Source organism: Vitis vinifera, chromosome 5 (assembly GCF_030704535.1).
Source record: "Vitis vinifera cultivar Pinot Noir 40024 chromosome 5, ASM3070453v1".
Lineage (NCBI taxonomy): Eukaryota > Viridiplantae > Streptophyta > Magnoliopsida > Vitales > Vitaceae > Vitis > Vitis vinifera.
The window spans coordinates 18798808-18820626 of NC_081809.1; the positions used below are offsets into that span (position 1 = coordinate 18798808).

The 21819-nt window shown below is 38.7% G+C and overlaps 2 protein-coding genes across 2 annotated transcripts in view; both read left to right on the forward strand.

The window, feature by feature from the left end:
* The window catches only part of LOC100257273 (probable methionine--tRNA ligase), a 28106-nt gene extending 22479 nt beyond the window's left edge, over positions 1-5627 (forward strand). The window contains exons 10-17 of the mRNA XM_002269636.4: positions 996-1114; positions 1216-1281; positions 1426-1554; positions 1669-1812; positions 1911-2031; positions 4271-4503; positions 4611-4712; positions 5193-5627. Of these exons, the coding sequence (XP_002269672.1) occupies positions 996-1114; positions 1216-1281; positions 1426-1554; positions 1669-1812; positions 1911-2031; positions 4271-4503; positions 4611-4712; positions 5193-5423 (1145 nt within the window). The 3' untranslated portion in view covers positions 5424-5627. The remainder of the gene's footprint in view (positions 1-995; positions 1115-1215; positions 1282-1425; positions 1555-1668; positions 1813-1910; positions 2032-4270; positions 4504-4610; positions 4713-5192) is intronic.
* A 1554-nt stretch (positions 5628-7181) lies between these two features.
* On the forward strand, positions 7182-21812 carry LOC100264169 (alkaline ceramidase). Its single transcript, XM_002269846.5, has 3 exons — positions 7182-7375; positions 7578-7740; positions 21116-21812. The coding sequence occupies exons 1-3, from the start codon at positions 7360-7362 to the stop codon at positions 21624-21626; spliced, it is 690 nt and encodes a 229-aa protein (XP_002269882.1). The 5' UTR covers positions 7182-7359; the 3' UTR covers positions 21627-21812.
* The last annotated feature ends 7 nt before the right edge of the window (positions 21813-21819 follow it).

Below are 21819 nucleotides of genomic sequence, written 5' to 3' on the forward strand. Positions count from 1 at the left end.
TGCCTTGTTGCGTCTTGCCCTGACATGCGCCTTGCTGGGTCTTGCCCTGACATGTGCCTTGCTGCACCTTGCCCTGACATGTGCCTTGCTGCACCTTGCCCTGACATGTGCCTTGCTGCACCTTGCCCCTGACATGAGCCTTGCTGTGCCTTGCCCCTGAGATGGACCTCGTTGCGCCTTGTCCCTGAGATGCACCTTGCTGTGCCTTGCCCCTGAGATGCACCTTGCTGCACCTTGCCCCTGAGATGCACCTTGCCCCTGAAGTGCGCCTCGCAGCACCTTGCCCCTGATATGTGCTTTGCTGCGCCTTACACCTGAATGTGCTTCTCTGAGCCTTGCTCCTGAATGTGCTTTTCTGCGCCTTGCACTTGATATTGCCACACGCCTGACACTGCCCTCTGTGCCTTGTGGCTGACATGCGCCTCAATGTGCCTTGTGATTTCCCCTTTCCTATCTCCTCCCTTCCCATGTTGATGCTAAATAAAGGCACTGGAACCTTTAACTGGAACTGTTATTCATTTAGTGCCTTTTTTATTTATTTTTTTGGTTTTTTTGATAGGTGATGCTCTTTTGTCTTTTCCTTTTTGCTATCACATGCAATTGAACCTTAAACGACCCCTGTAACTACCCCTACTCCTTGCCACTTAATCTAGGCCTTGAGGACCACTTAGTGCATCCTTTTCTTTTGGACCAAAGAAAACATATTTGGTGGCTGCTTTAATTGTTCTGCATTTTTGCATTGTTTCTCTTCACAAGTTGTATATATTTAAATTTTCTTTTTACCAATTATGCCCTTGATAGAGACTTAACAAGAAAATTATCCCTGTTGTGGAGTTAATCAGATGCCAAGTATCCTTCTAATGTTACATTTTGATTCCCATAAACAAGATAAATGTTGATTGTGGATTTATTTCTAGAGAACATGCTTGTCTGCCAAGTCCATGTAATTTTTTCAATGATGTTGCATCTCTTAATAGTTTTCCACTCATCCACAGGTCTAGGATATGGTTCTGTTATTCCTGATGCTCCGGGTGCAGAATTGCATCAATTAACAAAAACATTAGCGGAAAAAGTTGGTAGATTCGTGGAACAATATGTGGAAGCCATGGAGAAGGTGGTTGATGCCATACTGACTAATATATTATTTTTCTTACTGCTGCAACTTGTAACATGCTTTTACTTTAGAATGACCTCCCTGTTTGAAATCTGGCATAGGTTAAACTAAAGCAAGGACTTAAAACTGCAATGAGCATTTCTAGCGAGGGAAATGCATATCTGCAAGTAAGCCTGCTGCATTTTTTTGGCTTTCTGATCTGGATGCTTGCTCATTTATATGATATACAATATATTAATTGAATAACGAACATTGTGAGGCTACATTGCAGCTCAAGACTTGCTGTATTGATGATTTTTTTTTTTCTGTAGGAGAGTCAATTCTGGAAGCTTTACAAGGAAGACCAGCCTTCTTGTTCAATTGTTGTGAAAACCTCATTGGGTCTTGTGCATCTTCTTGCATGTTTGTTAGAACCTTTTATGCCTTCCTTCTCTCTTGAGGTATATTGGTCGAGTTATGTTCTATTTGTAGCAATTTTAAGCATTGTCCATTGTTTGAAAGTTACTTATTAGGCTTGCCATTCTGAGACATTTTATGCTTTTGATGGACTAAAGGTACTCAAGCAGCTTAATATGCCTCCTGAAACATCATTTTTGCTCTGTGATGAAAAAGGAGACATTGAAAGGGCAAAGAGACCTTGGGAGATTGTACCTGCTGGCCACAGAATTGGGACTCCAGAGCCATTGTTCAAGGAATTGGTATATTGTTTTTTTGTTGTAATTTTTAGAGCAATTTGTTGTGAAAAAAGCCACTTGGTTGATTCTGACTCATTTAATGAGTCTTGTTTTATGTGCAGAAAGATGAAGATGTGGAGTTCTTCAGGGAGAAGTTTGCTGGAAGTCAAGCTGATAGGATTGTGAAGGCAGAAGCTGAAGCAAAGAAAATTGCCGAGCAACTGAAAAAAACAAAAGTTTCAGGTTATTTTCATCTTTCCCTCTCTCTCTCTCTCTCTCTCTCTCTCCCCCTATAATTTTAATTTTTTAGTATTACTAAGTAGCTGGTCATAGCGCTTTGCACATCCAACTATTATTTGCTTCATGTTGGACGGTTTAAGTATCTTAAGTCAGTTTGGGAAATTTCCATTTGTTATTCTCTAAGGAAAATATTCTAATTTGATTCTTTTCTTTCTCTTTCGAGAATATGCCCACTAGTTAACTGCTTTCTCCACTTGTTTTATCTGATGAGTTGTCTTTGATGTGCAAAGACGAGTGACAATCAAAGTGTTTCTGAAATTGCCACTGCATTGCATCATGTAAAGGCCAGCCTTAGCATGAGCTCCTTCATGCTATGTAATCACAATGGTAAATGCAACACTGGATAGGTCAAGTAATTGAAAGCCATTAGAAAAGGAACACCAAATAGAATAAAAGTGAACAAGAGGTTCAAGCTTACATTGTTTTAGCAAACAAGTATTTAGCTTCTAATCTTCTGAGACTAAGCATCATTAGCCTTGACATTGAAAGATTTCAATGGGTAGATGATACTTTGATTTTCTGATAAAGATGTGCTTAAAGGCTTAACTGTGGGATGCAACATGGTACTGATAGAATCCATAATTTGATGATGTTAGCGTGTGTGCATACACAACTTAGGTGAGGGTTGGTTTGACTTTTTATATTCAGGCAGAATGTCTGAAAACAAGACTTAGAAAAACAAATAAGATTAGAGTGTTGATCATACATTTGAACATAATATAGACCAAGATATACCAATGCCATTGTCATCATTTGCAGTGCCTTACCATTGTCATCAAAGCAGAGCCATCTTTGGCTTGTGTGCACATTTTTAGCCTTTACATATTGTAAATCCATAGTACATATTCTAACTTAAAACTTGATGACGTTGCCTATTTTACAAATCATATTTAGTGCTTTCCACTAACCTTCTTTTTGGCCCTTTTAGCTGACTCTGATTCCTTTGTTCTTGGCAATGGTGCATGGGTTGGTGTGGTTGTTGGGTACATGCATGCTTCTATTTGTCTGATCCTTCACAAATACAAGTTTTAGGTTACAACAGCTCAACTAAAAAGATCTTAATGATAGATATAGCAACTTGGATACAATAAGATAAGAGGAAAGAACAGGAAAAAAAATAAAATTGGAAGGAAAGCTATCTTTGATAATAACTCCCTTTTGTTTCTCTTTTATCTCTATTCTTTTCCCCCTTATCCCTAAATATTCTTATAAAATGAAATTGCTAACTCTCATTTTTGTGGGAGAGTGTCGGGGTTGTACATTTAGAATATTGGCTAAACTAGGGAAAAACAAAAAAGGAAATAGTGTTATATTTTTTTTGACCAATTAGAATTGCCTCCGAGGATCTAGAATTGCCTCAAAAGGTCCAATATACATGTGTTATTAGACCTTTTGAATAAGAGTCAAAAAGATCTTTTCAAAATTTAACATTTTCTCATAGAAGATGTAAAACAGTTATAGGGTATTCTAGAAAAACATTAACAACTGATTTACCCAAGAATAACAAATAGATTGAATTTTTTTCAGATGGAATTCAATCAAAATCAAATAGACATATCGTTAGGAATATTTGACTAGGATCCTACCCCACAGGCATGACTTACTGTGTTGACATGGGTGTGTTAGGTGAAGTTGAAGAATTCCGGGTATCATGTGTTTTGGCCCATACCTTTTTTGTACTGATTATGCTAGTGCAAAGTATTTCAGTTAGTTTCTGTAAGTAAATGCTACAGCTGCCAATTGTAATGCATGTTTTGGGAGTTATTCATGATTAGTCTAGCCAGTGGCAGAGCTAGGAAATGAACTGAGGGGGGGCAAAATATGAGAATATATTTCAGAGGGGGCATAGATGAATGAACTTATCATGTGACATTTTTTCCTTTTCTTTGGTAAGGGGTTTAAATCCCCCTAGTGTCAATTTTTTTTTTTTTTAATTTAATTTCAGGGGGAGCACTTGCCCCTCCTGAGTCTAGCCAATGCTTATCCTTTCTTTGGGATTCCAGTTCTTTTCTCTAGTGTACTATTAGTATGTATTTGATGCACGAGCTTTTGTAACAGGTACTTGCATTGCTAGCCTTTTTGTTTTTTTTTTTTTTTGGGATAAAATTCATGCAATGTGGTGATAATGACTGATGAGATTTCAAATTGTTGCTAATATATGGTATGCCATTGTTTGTAACAGATGGGAATGGAAAGAAACAACGACCAACAAAATCTGCCGAAGCTAAACCTAAGGCTGCAGCAGAGGCAGAAATTTCTATTAGTAGACTTGATATCCGTGTTGGTCTTATAACGAAAGTTCAGAAGCATCCTGATGCTGATTCCCTATATGTTGAAGAGATTGATGTGGGTGAAGGGTCGACTCGGACTGTGGTTAGTGGCCTTGTCAAGTTTATACCACTTGAAGAGATGCAGGTATTCCTTTGGTTGTTCATAACTTTCATAATATTGGAGTGTGCTCTCTCGATTTTAAAGTACCATCCAATACACCACTTTCTTCACAATGATAATTTGTTTGGCAGAACCGCAAGGTATGTGTTCTTTGCAACCTGAAGCCAGCCACAATGCGGGGTATTAAATCTCAAGCAATGGTCCTTGCTGCTTCCAACAGTGAGCATACCAAGGTAAAGTGTACTGATGATTGTTTTAGTTGTCCTTTGCATTTTTTCTGGTGGTTCTTTTCAGTCACTTTTGAAAGTGATCATCTCTAGAAATGAGGATGATCTTCGTCACTAAATATGCTTGTAAAACAATCTTGAAGCAAGAGAGATATGCTGACTTAGTTGAATATATTTTCATGGATATAGATGTTGAGCTACTTGCTGATTTTTAGACATTGGAGGTATTGACATTTGTTTAGATCATTAATACCTTACCTGGGAAGAAGATGCATTTTAGACTCACTTAACCATACCCCCTTTCCTAGGTATAGCAAAAACTCTTCCTGTGGTTTTAGCGACTGATTTTAGTAGTTAATACATTTATTTCTATAAGCATAGATGGATCAGAGATATAGTGTACACTTGAATTTGATTAGTTGATACAAAAGAGGATTAAGTTCAAAGCATGATAACCAAGCATCATTCATTATGGTGGAATTTCAGGTTGAATTGGTTGAACCACCCCAGTCTGCCGCTGTTGGAGAACGAGTGACATTTCCTGGGTTTGAGGGTGAACCTGATGATGTTCTCAACCCTAAGAAGAAGGTCTGGGAGACACTGCAAGTGGATCTTCGCACTGACTCGGAACTGGTGGCTCTCTACAAAGATGTGCCCTTCACTACAACAGCTGGTATTTGCAAGGTTTCCTCAATTTGTGATGGATCAATACGGTAGATATACTAGCCTAATGGTGAACAGATCCAAGATTTTGACTCATTTTTTTTATCGTTGGGCAAAGTGTTTTCTATTTGAAGTGGAAAAAACAAACATTTATCACAATATGAAAGGTGTAAAATGATCGTTAATTGCACAATAAATGCTGAATGTATTGTTGGATAGATGAAAAATTAAATTATTGCTGCTTGTGCTTGTTGCTTCCATTGCCTGTTACTGACAAAAATTTACCTGATGCGGCTCAGCCTCAGGATTTCAGGATTTTCTGGTTAATCCTTAAGAATGGTTTGTATGAAGCTGACTTTTACAGTCCCTCAGAAAGTAGTTTTTGAAGTGCATAACTTACAACATCATTCTTAAAAGGATTCATAAGGAAAAGGATCTTTTATAGGCCTTTTTTGAGTATAGATTATTAGATCTGCAGACTGATGGCATACTTTCAGGGTACTTGTGTTGGATCATATGGTTATATATATGATGGGATCAAGCACATTTCACCCAGGTCACCTTACACCAATTCCAAAACCCTTTTCAAGGGCCAAGTTACCAAATTTATTCAACCCATTGATAGAAGAAACTACATTCATATTGACTCAAGGGGAAACATATTTAAAGGATCTTTGTCCACTGATATCTATTTCCTCTGCCAAGGTTTTATTCAGGCCATGTTTGGAATACTAATGTGGATAATGAGGATGAAAAATCAATTTCGTGCTCTTTTATTAATGTGTTTGGATTGTTTTTTCGGTAGGCTTTCTTCATCATTTGAGAAGATTGACATACCTCCATATGCCAACTCAATAATTTTTTTTGTAGAATTTCAACTTAAAAGAAGGTTCATTAAACTTGGATGGCACCATAAAACATTGCCAATGAAGGGTGTAACTTAGTCAATTCATATGTTAAAAACATATTGATGGTACCATCTATATGTTTAAGGGATGAGGTTTTTTTCAGAGGTAGGGTTGGGACAAGGGTGACCGTCCTGAACCCACCTTATTGACATTCATAGCTCCTCATTTTCATGTCCTAAACAGATCCTCTGACATTACTTCCATTGAAAATCCTTCTTCGAAACTAAACAATCTCTTTCATGGCTTGAACACAAGTCTCATTTATGTTGCCCAACCATGCATTTCATGTATTCTATTGTAGATTAACATCCAACATCCACCATTCCTTGTTGGTATTTATTTTCATGGTCGTATTGTATATTTCATACTATTTTGTATCCATGAATTAATTAATAAAATGTCAAATTTTTCTCAATATACCTAATAGAAACAAAATTTATTTCTAAGTAACACCTTCCTAAGTGACGTGAGAATCCATTGATGGTTCACAAATTTGTTTTCCATTATTGAAATCGTATAGAGTTTTCTCTTTTAATTTATTTATTTTTTTAAATAAATAAAATATTTTTCTCTAACATAAAAGAGCTTACCATCCCGATAAAAAGGAATTATCTTATGATGACTCTAAATGAAATTATTTAGATAAAAAAACTATCTTAGGATAAAGTAGAAAAAATTGTCTTTTTTTTAAGCTATATTAAATATTTCCTTTATTTCTTTTATTTTTTTAATTAAAGATCTAATTTTTTTTAGTCGGTTTTTATTTTTTTATTTTATCATAAAGTGATTCTTATACCATAGATGAATCATAAAGACGATTGGACTAACTACGCCTAAATGCTATATTTGAAAGTGTGGAAAATTTTTTATAGGGTATAAAATCAAACCCACTTTCCTTCAGGTGGAAACTGGGCCCACTCTACTCGGCGGTGGGACCCACTATTGGGAGCCACGGTAACCATATGACCCTCGGCGCAGAGGATCTAGAGGTGGCGCAAAAATTTAGAGCCCACCCTCTTGCCTTTGGTTTCAGAAAATACAGAGGGGAAGCAGAAGGGAGCAAAAACCCTAGCAAGTAGAGGATGATCTCAAACATCAGTAAGCTCAATCCATCCATGTTTCATAAAAAAGTGGTGTTATTATTGAATTTCTTTGCGTTCTTCCATGCTTCTGATTCTACGTTTTTTAGGGGTACATTGAATTGAATTGTTTTGTATGAATGTGTGGAAGAATGGGGTTGGGTGGATTTATGAACTATAGGAATGGATTTTATGTGTAATGTTTTTGTTGAAAATTTCAGAGTTTCTCAACACAGTATCGAATGTGCCTGGCATTGTGTTGGGGCTATTTGGGCTGATAAATGCATTGAGACAAGGGTTTGAGAAGCGGTTTAGTGTGCTTCATATTTCCAATATCATACTTGCCATTGGAAGCATCTTGCACCATTCATCCCTGCAACGCCTGTGAGTACTACTACTATCTGCCTTTCGTGTTTTTTTTTTTTTTTTTTTTCATTTAGTTTGTGGGTTTTGATGGAGATCCTTAAAATGTTGATAGGGATATTGGTGATTATAATGATGGGTCCAATTTTCTGTAATGGCCCATTTGGAGGGTGGATTTTATGCAATCCATTGCACTGTTAAACTCAGTGGAGCCATCCATTTAGTTTTTGGGTTTTGATGGATGTTTCATAAAATGTCCATATCAGTTGATGGAGATATTGATGGATGTTCACCCCAATTGCACTGTAAGATAGGCATTTATGCATGTGGTTATTATGTAAATGACAGTACTGGATTTCAGACAAGAATATGGGGAAATTGGGTATGTTGGACAGAGGTCAATAAAACAGTTTTTAGGCGATGAACAAGCCCTGTAGAAGGAAAAAAAGTGAAGAAGTCTGGACCGAATGTTGGATGAACTTACAGGAATATGCTGATTGCAAATGATTTTATTGACAGTGGGTTCCTTTCTTTTTTTTTTTTTTGGTGTAATCCATTAGATATTTGACTAGTTTATTTGTTTATTATTTCCTTAAATCTTTGCTTTGAGAAATGGGAAATCTATTGAATCCAAAAGCAATACTTGCCATATCAAGTCTAATTATATGGTAGTGCCAGTATTTTTGGAGCAAATCCATGGTTTATATTGGTTTTTGAGGAGTTCTGATTATATATATTTTATACACTTATGAATTGGTTATATTTCTTCAACATCTGCTTCATGCCATGGGATCTTAATGGTGCATGAAAAATTAACAATGGGGTGGATAAAAAAATATCTGGAGTGGGAAATCAACCCAGTCATTCTAATATTCAAGGACGACGGACATCTTTGCTGGCTAGTTCTACATCCCTTTAATAACCTTTGGAACCTTAAGATGGGTATTAATTATTTGTTTTAGTTATTTTATTGTTTAAACACATGTTTCCTCTTATTTATCATTTCAGTCTTTTCAAATTTTAGAAGCCCTACTTGTTAAGGATCAGAATGTCTGATACAAAGCTGTATTAGTGTCCACGATCCTGACACTGATATCAGTATTTTTCTTTTTTTGATAAATTCAAGCAATACGACCATGGTCCCTGTGGCATGAATTGGAATTTTAGTACATTTAATGCCAGTGTTCTTGAAAGGAGAGTTTTGATCATGACTATTCAAAGGGGATCACAATTATGGGCAAAGAAGTCTGTTCTTAAGCCACTAATCATTCAGCATTCATCATCTTAAATCTAGGGTTCATGCTTGATTGGATGTGCAAGACTTGGTTTGATCACCCTGATTTGGAGAGGGCAAAAATGGTTTGATTTTGGCAAATTCAGAGAGGTGATGAAAGAGTAGATCTAAATGAAATTGCTATCTGGAATATTAGTTCTGTGCATTTATGAGAGTAGTAATAGTCAATTAAAGTAGTATCTAGAAGAGTATTAAGAACCTTTTTTACCCTTCTAATGCATTTCCATGGAGTTGCAAGCTATTCTATAAGGGAACTTGTATGAATTTGAGAAGGAAATAATGAAGAAAAATGAGTATAGAATCGGTGCTTTAATTTATTATTTCTTTATCCATCAAAAAATGAATGAACTCCATATCTAACTATTTTGTGATTCACAGATTTATCCCTCTTCAGTATGATGCTTTTCTTTGCCGGTTTAGGATGATTCTTGTATGTTAGTTTCCTTTCTTCATTAGGTCTGATTCTTTGGAGGCTATGCCCTATTGGTATAGGTCTAGTAGGTTTAGTTCTCCTTATTCAAGTAGGAGTTGTCCTTAGTTCCTTGGTGAGTTAATATATAGATTCTATCCCTTTATTGTTGTTGTTGTCATTCTTCTTCCTTTTTTATTTTTTCTGTTGATTATTTTTCTTTACTTTTTTCTTAGTTATAACTCTACCAGCCCAAAGGTTCCCATCAAGGTTCTTCACTTTTATTCTCTAACCTCGAGTTTACTTTTTTCTTTATTTCTCAAGTTCATTCCTCTTCACATCCCATGTCATCATGGTAATGATTATGGTTGGCAACTTAGCTAAAACTACAAAATATGTGCTAAACTTTCAGAATCAGGGGTGGCTGCATGATCTGATACAGTAGTGAGGTTGGTTGAATGTTGATTTCTCATAGTTTCAATAGATTCTCTTGTTGATGAATATTTGAAAGGCAGCTGAGAGAGCTACCCTTTTTCTTAAACAAATAATCAGAAATTCAAAATATTCATTATGGTGATAAAGAAGTTGCGAAAGTGAAGTTCACTGTTCATGAGAAAAAAATTGGAAATTCAAGATGGTCATTATGGTAACAAAGAAGTTGTGAAATGGAACTCTGCTTTTTCATAGCCATTTAGTGCTTCTTTGCCTTCTGGTTAAATTTGCGTCAAGTCGCGTGGACTTAAGATTTTCTTTCTGTTCTTTTTTTTCCTTCTTGTGTGGGGAGAGGGTTGGACTTTCTGTATGAAGCTGGGAGAAAAACAAGACAAAATCTTTATAAACTAGAGTGTTGAGATGAGGTACAAGATTAAAAATCTTTCTTATTATTTAGTTTCTTTGCCCACCAAAGAACATGAAAAATTGCTTGTCAAGGTACCCAGTTGGTTAGGGCGAATGTTAGGATGTGTGGTAGAGGCTCAGGTCCTAGGTTTGATTCCTACCATTGGTTTAGTGTTGTGGATTACCCGGTATTAGTTATTCCAAGCATGGTCAGCACCTAAGGTTTGGGTCCCCATGGAGAGTTCAAAGAGGTTAGCCATGGAAGGTTCCTTGGTTATCAAATAAAAAGAAGAAGAAGAAGTAGAAGAAGATGATGAAAAATCAATTTTTTTTTTTAGTGATACAATTTAAGAAACCACTGATATGGATGAAGAGTATTTAAAAATAGGTAAAAGCTAATTAATATTCACACACCACTAGAATAAAAGGTGGCAAACCCTTGTGTTTTTTTGTTATCATATAAAAGAAAGAAAAAAGGAATTTTGCCATCAGTTTTTCCAAAACTTGGAAAATATTCTTCTTTTCTCTTTTTCAATTCAGTTATATAATGACTAATAAAAGGCAATATCTATATCATGCTTTCTTCTTTCTCTAGTTCAGAACAAAATTTGGAGTCATTTATTTAAATTGAACTTTTAGCTATTGGTTCATTAGTGCAGAAGACAATGTCTCTGACCTTTAGAGTGTCTGTTTCTCTTAGTTTTAACTTCCAATTGAGGTTATTTTCCTGCTTTAAACTGGCATCAGAATAAAAGTCTATTTGAGCCAGTACCTCTGCTGACAAAAATTTAGGATACTGTTCTAAAAAAGGGCTGAAACATGATAAAGATGAACAGAAGCCATATAAATAATGTCTTATAGCTTTTATAAGTATATAATTTAGGCAACTATAAAAATATATTCAACATCGAGGGTCCCAAAATGAAATTCATCTAACTTTGGTGGGGTCATGTAATAAATTCTTCAGAATTAGAAAGCCCAATTAATATGCTATAAAAGGACTATTAGCAGCGGGGTAAACCACCTCTATGATAGGTATAATCCACTGCTAAAGGTTTTGCTGCTAGTCCTGCTTTTAGCCTCAAGCAATAACAGGTGCATCTCCTTGGTAATTGTACATTAACTATGCAATAAGGTGGCTTGTTCAGAACAAATATCTAGACATTTCTTCAACAATGTTTGTTGTGGTTTTGAAGTAGTTGCCGAAGTGACTTCTGTTGTCTCTGCTATAAGCATTTGTCTTTGTAGTCTTGTTCTTGAAGGTTGGCTTCCTTACATAGGCAATATTTTTTTTGATAGACCCTTGCATAGGCAACATTGAGGAAATTTGTTTAATTTTTTTTTTTTTGATAGGTAAAGATAGATATTTACAACCTTAATTTTGTTAACTTTGGAGATTTCCAACTTAAGAGAGTGTTAGCAATGTGAATTTAAGGATCACTTGTTGTATTGTTAAATGCTTACTATGAAATTTCCTTTCGGGGATGGATTAGAAGGTATATCTTTTTTTTTTTTTTTTTTATGGGAGATTTCCCTGGGCATATTTTCCATAAAGGTGGTGTCAGTGTGTTTGACATTGAGCTAGCTTGGTTACTTTTACCATGTTGGGTTTGTGCTGGGAAATTTTTTTAGAAATTACCTGTTGACTGGTCGGAAGGCAGAGCTATAGGGATTCTAACTTTCATCTACTCAATTGGTTACTTTCATGTCAAAATTTTTTATGCATCCAATGGTATAGTGCTTTTTGAGAGGTTTTCCCTTGCTTTATGATTAATGAAGTATGGAGGATTTTTTTTGTGTGTGTTCTTTTATTGAACAAAGATGAAAGAAATGTCTGTTATGCTGGGTTTCTCTAGAATGTTATTTGTCTGGAGCCTGCAACTGTTGTGCTTCAGTTATTGAGAAGTGTTTGTATTGCATTTCTTTGATATACATTATGTTACCACTTAGTCTATTAAATCCAATTAAATTATGTATTATGTTATTTTTCCAACATAAGATGCATGAAATTTTTTCAGAAATCATATGTTATGCCTATTGAGCCGTATATACAGAGGAAAAGTTTGCTTGATGGATTAGTAGGTTTCATCATCAATTTGATTGCATACCCTTTCTTATCAAATCATCTATTTGTCCAAAAATTTTGAACATTTGAAAACCCACACCACAATGAACCTCTTCCACCATGTCTATCGCATGATTGCCACAGAGAAATTCCCCTGTCTTGCTTGTGGATATTATAATAGGTTGTCTTGTGCAATGGTTTTCATCTTCTTGATCAAGTGGTCATTTACCTAGACCCTTCTTCAAGAGCTTTACTTCCTCTTCTAGATGACTTAAATAGTTCAGTGATTCTTATACATACAGTGTTTGTATAGTGGGAAGTAATTATGCCTAAGAACATCTTCGGTTATGCCTTAGAAGCTTCTTGATTTATCATTTATGGGTGTCAATTTTTTGAACTTGTGCTTCTTTAAACCATCCAAATACTTGGTTGCAAAGGTCTTTCAGGATTTTACCAAATACACTTGGTTTGTGGTGGGAGATGGGGCGAGAATTCGTTTTTTGGGAAGACTTATGGTGGGGGGATAAACCTTTGGATTCTCAATTCCCAGGTCCATTCAGAATTGTCACTGTTAAAAACCTTCCTATCTCATCAATTTTGGGTTTTCTCATCTTTTCTCTTGGAATTTTAACTTCTGTTGTAATCTCTCTGATTTTGAAATAAAAGATCTAGAAAGACTAATGCTCTCTCTTGCTTGCATTTATTTCCATCCGCTCTAGATGCGAGAGCTTGGTCTTTGTCTTCTTCAGGTTTATTTACTACTCTTTGTAACCTTGTCTAATCATTTTGACCTAGTTCCTTTCCTCCCTACTAATTTTGTTTGGAAATCTCAAGTCCCTCTTAAGGTTTTGTCTTTTGCTTGGTTAGTGGCATACAAGAAGGTGAATACCAATGACATGCTATAGTTGGGAAGATTTTACAAAGCCACCGGTCCAAATGTTTGTATGTTGTGCATGGACCATGGAGAATGGGTAGATCATCTTTTTTTGCGTTGCTCTTTGACTATGGGGTTGTGACACAAATTATTTGGATTGTCTAAGCTGTATTAGGTTTTTCTTAGGAGTATTTGTGACATGATGACCATTGCATATAAGGGATTAGAAAACTCCGATAGAGGATTAGTACTATGGCAATATGCTTGTTTGACTTTGATTTGGATTGTGTGGGGGGAAAGAAATGTCAGATTTTTTAGGATGCAATGAGGACATCAAAGGTTCTTTGGGATACCATTTATTTCCCTGCTTCCTTTTAGGCCCTCTTGCACCACAACTTTTAAGGTCATTCCCTTTAATGTGATTCAACTTGATTGGTTGTCAGTGTGTAGGCTAGCTAGTATAGGTTGTTTTGTGTACTTTCTTTACAATGTATAGGTTTATTTAGTATTTTGGATGTCCCAATTGTTTAAGTCTTTGTTTTGGGAGGATTTCTCATCCTTCCTTCCTTTTTACCTTTTGATTGTTATTTAATATATTATATTGTTGTTTCTCATTAAAAAAAATATACTTAGTTGCATGCACTTTTGAGTCGTAAAAAATTCTTTTATGATATTAGAAGGTGATATGCGACAACTTTTTCAGTGCTTATAGCTACAATCAACTAATGGTTGGCTAGGGCTTTGATTATTTAGGTTCTAGGGATAGGAAGATGGAAATAAGTTTATCAATTGAATAACCATATGACGTTCAACAGGTTTATGGGTTGAAATTAAGGGAAAACGCTTGCTAGAATTTCTGGGCAAAAAGGGAGAACTAGATGTAAAACTTTAGTTCTTCTAGGGGGTGAGAAATGGTTAGATTTTAAGTCAAAAGGTTGGGTTTTTTTTTTTTTTTTGATAAGTAAAAGATATGCATTAAAAAAGGCAAAACGCCGCACAGCATACAGGAAGTATACAAGACAGCTTAGACCTCAAAAAACAAAACAAAGAAAGAATCACCTCCCTTTAAGTGGAGGCTATCCACTCTAAAAAGCCTATAAGGGAGAACGCCTCCTCACCTACATACAATTTGGCCCAACTCCACAAGTTACAAACAAAAGAATTCTTTAACTTTTGAACATTCAAAACCCCCCCCCCCCCCCTAAAAGCTAATCTATTCCTCTCCTTCCTTACCGTCCAAAAAATACACAACGGAATGACATCCCATATCTTTTTCCTTTTCTTTCCCACAAACGAACCCCTCCAACTAGCTAAGACCTCCTTTACAGTTCCTGGAAAAACCCATTTCACATCAACTAAACCAAAGACAATATCCCATAAGGCTCTAACCACTGTACAATATATAAGGATATGATTTACACTTTCTTCTTCACATTCACACAAGAAACAACGATTTGGAAGTTGAAATCCTCTTCTTTGAAGACTATCCAAAGTTAACACCTTCCCCCATGACGCCTCCCACGCAAAAAAAACAACTTTAGTTGGCACTCTTGCCACCCAAATGCTTTTAAAAGGAAAACCCATAACATCAGATTTCGTCAACAAACTGTAAGCTTCCTTAACCCTAAACTGACCACTTCCTTTTCTCCATATAACTGAATCTTCCTCCAAAGAAGGTTTAAAGCCCCTCAATATGTGGAGAAACTCCCCAACCAACTCAATCTCCCAATCATTGAAGTCCCTCAAAAAGTGAAGATTCCAGTTTCCTTGACCCGAATTTTGATCCCACATTTCCTCAACCGTCAAACTCTGATGCGCAGCCATACCAAAGAGATGAGGGAAACATTGAGCCAATGAAGATTCTGAGCACCACACATCTGTCCAAAAGCATATCATGTTGCCCTTTCCTACTCGGAATGTCATGTTATCCCAACACCAATCTGATTCTTTCCAAATCTCCTTCCAAACCCCTACACCAACCGCCCCATTTGCCTTTTTGGGCCTCCAATCAAGACCCTCCTGCCCATACTTCATCTTAATCACTTGTCTCCACAAATTATTTTTGTCACATGCATACCTCCATATCCACTTGCCAAGTAAAGCTTTGTTCAACAAAGCTAGCTTTCTAAGGCCTAGCCCACCTTTATCTTTGTCTGTACAAACCACCTCCCATTTAACCAAATGCACTTTTCTCTCCATGTTTCCCCCTCCCCACAGAAAATCCCTTTGCACTTTCTCAATCCTTCTAACAACAACCTTGGGCATTCTGAAAATGGACATTTGGTAGATTGGCATGCTAGCCAAGGTACTTTTTATTAAGGTGACTCTTCCTCCTTTAGAAATGTATTGCCGTTTCCAAAGAGCTAGTCTCCTCCTCACTCTTTCCTCCACCCCATCCCATATATAAGATGCTCTATTTGGAGCCCCTAAAGGAAGACCCAAGTACTGAGAAGGTAAAGTCCCCACCCTACAGCCGAGCTCAACAGCCAACTCCTCCACCTCCTCCACCTCACCAACTGGAATGATTTCACTCTTGGCTAAATTAATCCTTAAGCCTGAAGCCGCTTCAAACCAAAATAAAATCCACCCCAAGTAAGTTAGATGATCCTTTCTGGCCTCACAGAAGATAATTGTGTCATCAGCAAAAAACAGGTGAGAGATGTTCAAAGAGGGGCCACTTCCACCCCTTATGTTGCATCCTGATAAGAACCCCCCCTCCACAGCTCTCCTGATAAGCACATCTAGCACTTCCATCCCCATGATGAAGAGGTAAGGGGACAACGGATCCCCTTGTCTAAGGCCTTTAGTGCTAGGGAAGAAACCTGCAGGCACCCCATTAACCAACACTGAAAATTTAGCTGACGATAGGCAACTCCACATCCACCCCACCCATTTAGACCCGAAACCCATCTTTTGTAACACCTTCACCAAGAACTTCCAATTGATACTGTCATAGGCTTTCTCTATATCCAACTTGCATATAATGCCCTTTTCCTTTTGTTTTTGCCACATGTCTATCACTTCATTTGCAATTAAAGACGCATCAAGGATTTGTCTTCCCTTCACAAAGGCATTCTGAGAAGTGGATACCACCTTCCCAACTACTTTCTTCAATCTATTAGCTAGCACTTTAGCCAATAACTTGTAAAGCCCCCCCCAAGAGACTAATCGGTCTGAAGTCTCTAAGATCCTCAGCCCCACTCTTCTTGGGGATCAGCACCAAGAATGTATTGTTGAGACTCTTGAGGAAAGAACTATGGACATAGAAGTCTTTGAACATTTCCAAAATCTCCTCTTTAATGAACTCCCAACAACTTTGCCAGAATGCCATTGTAAAGCCGTCCGGACCAGGGGCTTTATCCCCATTCATCTCCATTAGTGCCACATAGATTTCATCCTCTGTAAAGGGCCTCTCCAAGGTCTTAGCCTCTTGTTGGCTGATCTGGTCTAACTGAAGGCCCCCTATGTCCGCCTTCCACCCCATATCTTCTGAAAGCAAGCTTTGGAACGTGCTAGCAATTCCTTCCCTGATTTCCTGCTCCTCTATCAGCCACTCCCCATTAATCTTTATTCTCTCCAAATAATTATTTCTACGGTGAGCGCTTGCCATACGATGAAAAAAGCCTGTATTTCTATCCCCCTCCTTCAGCCATATTTCCCTAGAGAGCTGTCTCCAATGAGTTTCTTCCATAATCACCCATTTCCTATAATTATCCTTTGCTTCTTTCTTAAGCTCTGTTTCCTCCACAGTCAGAATTCTCCCACTTTCCTCCCTATCCCAAAACTCCACCTGCTGCAAGGCTAAGGATTTATTGGTCTCCAGCTTCCCAAAGACTTCTCTATTCCAGACTTTCAATTTCTGTTTGATTTCCTTCATCTTAGTAGCCAACTTGTAACTACCACTGCCCCTAACCTCAATTCCTTGCCACCAGCTGCGCACTAGCTCTTTGAAGCCCTCAACCTTAAGCCACATATTTTCAAATCTGAATGGAGTTGGGCCTCGTCTTATCCCCCCCCCCCCCACTAGCATAATTGGGAAATGATCGGATACCGGACGGGACAACCTACATTGATTAATCCCATTGTATTGATCTGTCCAACTTGGGGAAACAAGGAACCTGTCCAGCCTTGCCCAGACCTGATTGTTTTGTCCTCCATTCCAAGTAAATTCTCCCCCTTGAAGGGGGAGATCCATCAGCCCCAGATCATCCACTACTTCCGCAAATTTCCTCATTGCTGAATTCATTCTCCTCTGGCTGCTCCTTTCCCTCGGAAACAAGGTTATGTTAAAGTCCACCCCTATACACCAAGGGTCTTCCCACAGCCCTCTAATCGCCCCCAACTCATCCCAGAAAGCCTCCCTTTCCACCTTGGAGAACAGACCGTACACTCCCGTAAAAATCCATATTGCCCCATTTTCTACATTCCGGAATCTACAAGATAAGGTAAACTGGCCCTCTTCCCAATCTAGAATCTCCAGGGACCTTTTATCCCAGCATATCAGAATCCCTCTCGAAGCTCCTTCCGCATTCACAGCCTTCCACTCTAGGAATCTGCCGGAGCCTATGCTTCTCGCAATGTTATCCGACATAGCTTGAATTTTAGTCTCCTGAATACAGATTACGTCCACCCTCTGATTCCTTATAAACGTCTTAATTACTTTTCTTTTAGAGCTATCATTTGCTCCCCTCACATTCCAACTCAGAATTTTCATCTTCATTGGACAATCACAATCTGGCACCCTTTGCCCTGTACCGAGCCTTTCTGTTTAATCCCCCCCTCATAATTAATGGAGCATTCCAGTCTTTTTAACTCCCTTTCAAATTTAGATTTTTCCAATAGCTCTTTACTATGGATTTTCTCCCTTCTCTTTCTGATTTGAGACAGAAACTTCAGTATTTCCTTCTCCAATCCCTCCGTGGGGAATCCCAGGAATTGACTAAATTTTGCCAGATCGCTCTCCTCCCATTTATCCTCCTGCATTCCTCTCTCTGTTTGGGTATCATATATAGCACTGACCTCAAGAATCCCCCTTCCCTTATCACTGCTGTTTTCCTTTGCTCCCACCTCCTTGCATCCATTGCTCCTTTCAACACAGCCCTCATATACCGTTAGCCACATTGTATTGTCAGCCCGAGCTTCCTCATTCCAATCCCCAGAATGATCGAAAGACTCCCCTCCCGGAGTCCGATCAAAATTAAAAGAATTGAGATGAGAGATTCCCAAAACCCTTTTCCCCCAAGAACACAACCCCCTTCCATACCTCATTGATTCCTCTTCAAGCGCCTTATCCGTCTCTGATATCCTAGCCACACCATTTAACTTCCTCATGTCCTCAGTCTCCCACGCAACAAAAGGCTCTGGCGCCTGAGTCTTACCTGGATCAAGCCCCGTCAACAGAAAGTCCTTCTTCTGAGAGACATTATGGTCTTGGCCTGCTGATGAAGAAGATGGGCCCTCCCTTGTATTTACACTTATATCAGACTGTGAACCATATCCCTTTGACCTTGGGCCTTTGTTTGATGGCGAGACTGGGCCTATAGTGGAACATCCCACCTCATCAGGCCTACGCGACGGGCCTGCTTCTGGACTTGAAGCCACCCCTTTCATTTTTAATCCCATTACTCCACTCTTCAGCCCAGGCCCACCGTCCCCTTTTAATTCCTTTGGGCTGGCATTTGGGCTTAAGTAGTGTACTGCACCAGATTGAGCCCAAGACGGGATTATAGGGCTTCGGCCTGCGTTGGATACAACCCGACCCAAATCAGCCCTCTACCCACCCGTCCCATCGCCTGACGGATGCAGGTTCTCGAGCCTCACGCTCACCCACCCCTTCGTCACTCGCTTCTCCGCGCGTGAGGACTCCTCACCCCCAACCTCGCTGCTACAACGGCCGTCTGCTTGTCTGGAAGACCTCCTTATCACCGGACGGCATTCCCACCATAATGCTACCTCATAGACCTCCTCCTCCACTACGATTTCCAGAACACTCGGTCGAGCATCACCTCTTCCTCTCACTAAGATTCTGGCCCACTGTAGCTCGCCCAACGTCTGCGTTTGTTCGTCGGCTGTGATAAAGCCGCGGCATTCGTCCCCCACTTTCTTCAAAATCTCCGGGCTCCAAAGCGAGACTGGAAGCCCAAATAATCTCACCCAAATTTCCTTTGCCTTCTCCTCCTCTGTCCAGCACCCACTCCTCGGACTCCAAAAATCCAGCCCTACATGGGCTCCTTCCATCGTGCGATTCCCAGAAGATACAACACGACGCGCCTCTTTCAAGTCTTCAAAGTCCAGTAGAACCCTTCCCTTTTCCATTTTAGCCAACCCTAAGCTACCTTTAAGCTCCCACGATTTTGCCCAAAGCTGTCCCAGCTTCTCAAGATCATCCTCTCCCCCTAAGTTACCCCTCCTGCTCGCCACAACACAGTGTTCCAACTTCTTCAGCAATCCCATCGATTCCTCTCTTTTCACCTTCACTACGATCGCGTTTGGATTTCCCAATAAAGCACGTTTTGCTATTGTTGCATACGAACTCCCCCCAACAATTTTCCCCATAGCCTTCCCTTCCTGGGTTTCTGATTTACTGACAAAAGAACCTATCACCTCTTTAATCTTTTCCGCCATGGTCATCCACCCCCGCTTTTCCTTTCTGCCTCTCGGGATGAAGATGCAGAAGTGTTTCCTCTCTAGATCGGAGACCCCTAGCCGGATATACCCCCCCGCTTTGTTTAACCCTCGTGACATAGAGAATGTTCGGCCCTGTTCCTTCCACTCCCTTCCCCATCTTGTTTCTTTCACATCCTTAATACAGAGGTTCAGACCTTCCAAGAACAACCCTAGACTGTCCGAACCCAAACGAACCCATGATGAAACCCCTCCCTTCTTCTCCACAATGAGGACTTGGATTTTTCCTTTCCTCTCGTCCCCAATAATCTCAAACTCCTTTGATTCCACGCTGAATTTGCATTCCTTCCTTCTGCTTCGCGGCGCCGACCCCTCCTCACCATCGCACTCTCCTGCGCACTCTCTCTCACCTTCTTTCGCTCTCTCTCTCTCTCCCATTCTTCGCTCAAAAAATGCAGGTTTGGTTGGATTAAAGAAACTTATTTAGGCCTTGTCTATGGATGAATTAAGTCTTTTCACTTGGGCCAGTTGCCAATCGCTTCGTTACTACTACTCAACTTCAACTAAAAGAAGGTAAACCAAGTTGTTGATGTATTCAGAAATGCAAATGAAACATTCCCATGAGTGAGGAACTTTTCAGATAGGGTCTATTGGAGAATGCGATCCTATAAGAGATCTAGATAATCAGTCATGACTCATGACTGTGGCAAAATAGCTAGCAGGACCAGTCATGACTAGCTGCCTTTTTACCAGATTACTCATGACTTGTTTATTCTTCAGCTAAGGTTTATTGTGGTGATGATGAGTGGCAACACATCAAAGCAAGTTGGTTTCTAAGCTTCTTTGCATGAAAAGTCAGTTTTGAGTTGAGGCATGTGCTCTAAATCAAAGAAGTTTTTAGAATGTGATTGCTAAATTGATTTGTGTTAAATCTGAGAGTGGAATTTGTTTTAGGTACTGGAATTATTTGCATGAACACATCAAACATCCTTCTTATATCAGAGAAAATGCAGACCTTAGCAGAAGCCTTATTTCTTTTGAAACTGTTATAATTATATTGCTGGTCTAATCCATGTGATTGTTTCGCATTGGTTGTACAGTTTGTAAGACTCTTTGTTAAGGGTTTCCTTCTCTTGTCTTGATCAGAGTTGTATATTGTGGAAGGATGTCTCGGCCTAATTGATAATTCTAATTAATATAAAAGATATAGTGTGTTTTTTATTAAAAAAAAAAAAACATGATTGTTTACCATTGCAATCTAATGTGGTGGATAATTTTTAATTTCTTTTTCAGGCAACAGCAAAGTGATGAAACGCCAATGGTATGGGAAATGCTCCTATACATCTACATTCTCCACTCACCGGACTGGCACTACCAGAGTACAATGCCCACCTTCTTGTTCCTATATGGAGCGGCATTTGCCATTGTCCATTCACAGGTTCACTTTGGAATTGGCTTCAAGATACATTATGTGATTCTGTGTCTTCTCTGTATTCCTCGGATGTACAAGTACTACATCCACACACAAGATATGTCTGCAAAGCGGCTTGCAAAATTACATTTAGGTACTTTATTCATAGGGAGTCTCTGTTGGCTTTCTCATCGATTGTCCCACAAGGATAGCTCGCACTGGTATTTCAGCCTCCAAGGTCATGCTTTATGGCATGTCTTGATGGGGTTTAATTCATATTTTGCGAACGCATTTCTGATGTTCTGTCGTGCTCAGCAACGGGAGTGGAATCCAAAAGTAGTTCACTTTCTGGGTCTTCCATACGTGAAGATTCAGAAACCAAAGATACAGTGAGAATTTTGTGCAAGGAGATAGAAGTCTCCTTTATTGATTCTGAGATGAGTGTATGGTTTTGAACAGGTGAGCACAGGGAATATGTAACAGTCCAATTTTTGTTTTTTTGTTTTTTTGGTTTTTTTTTATGCCATAATATAAAATTTCCCATCTTTTCCAAATTTGGATATAAATGATGATTCAATATGGTTGT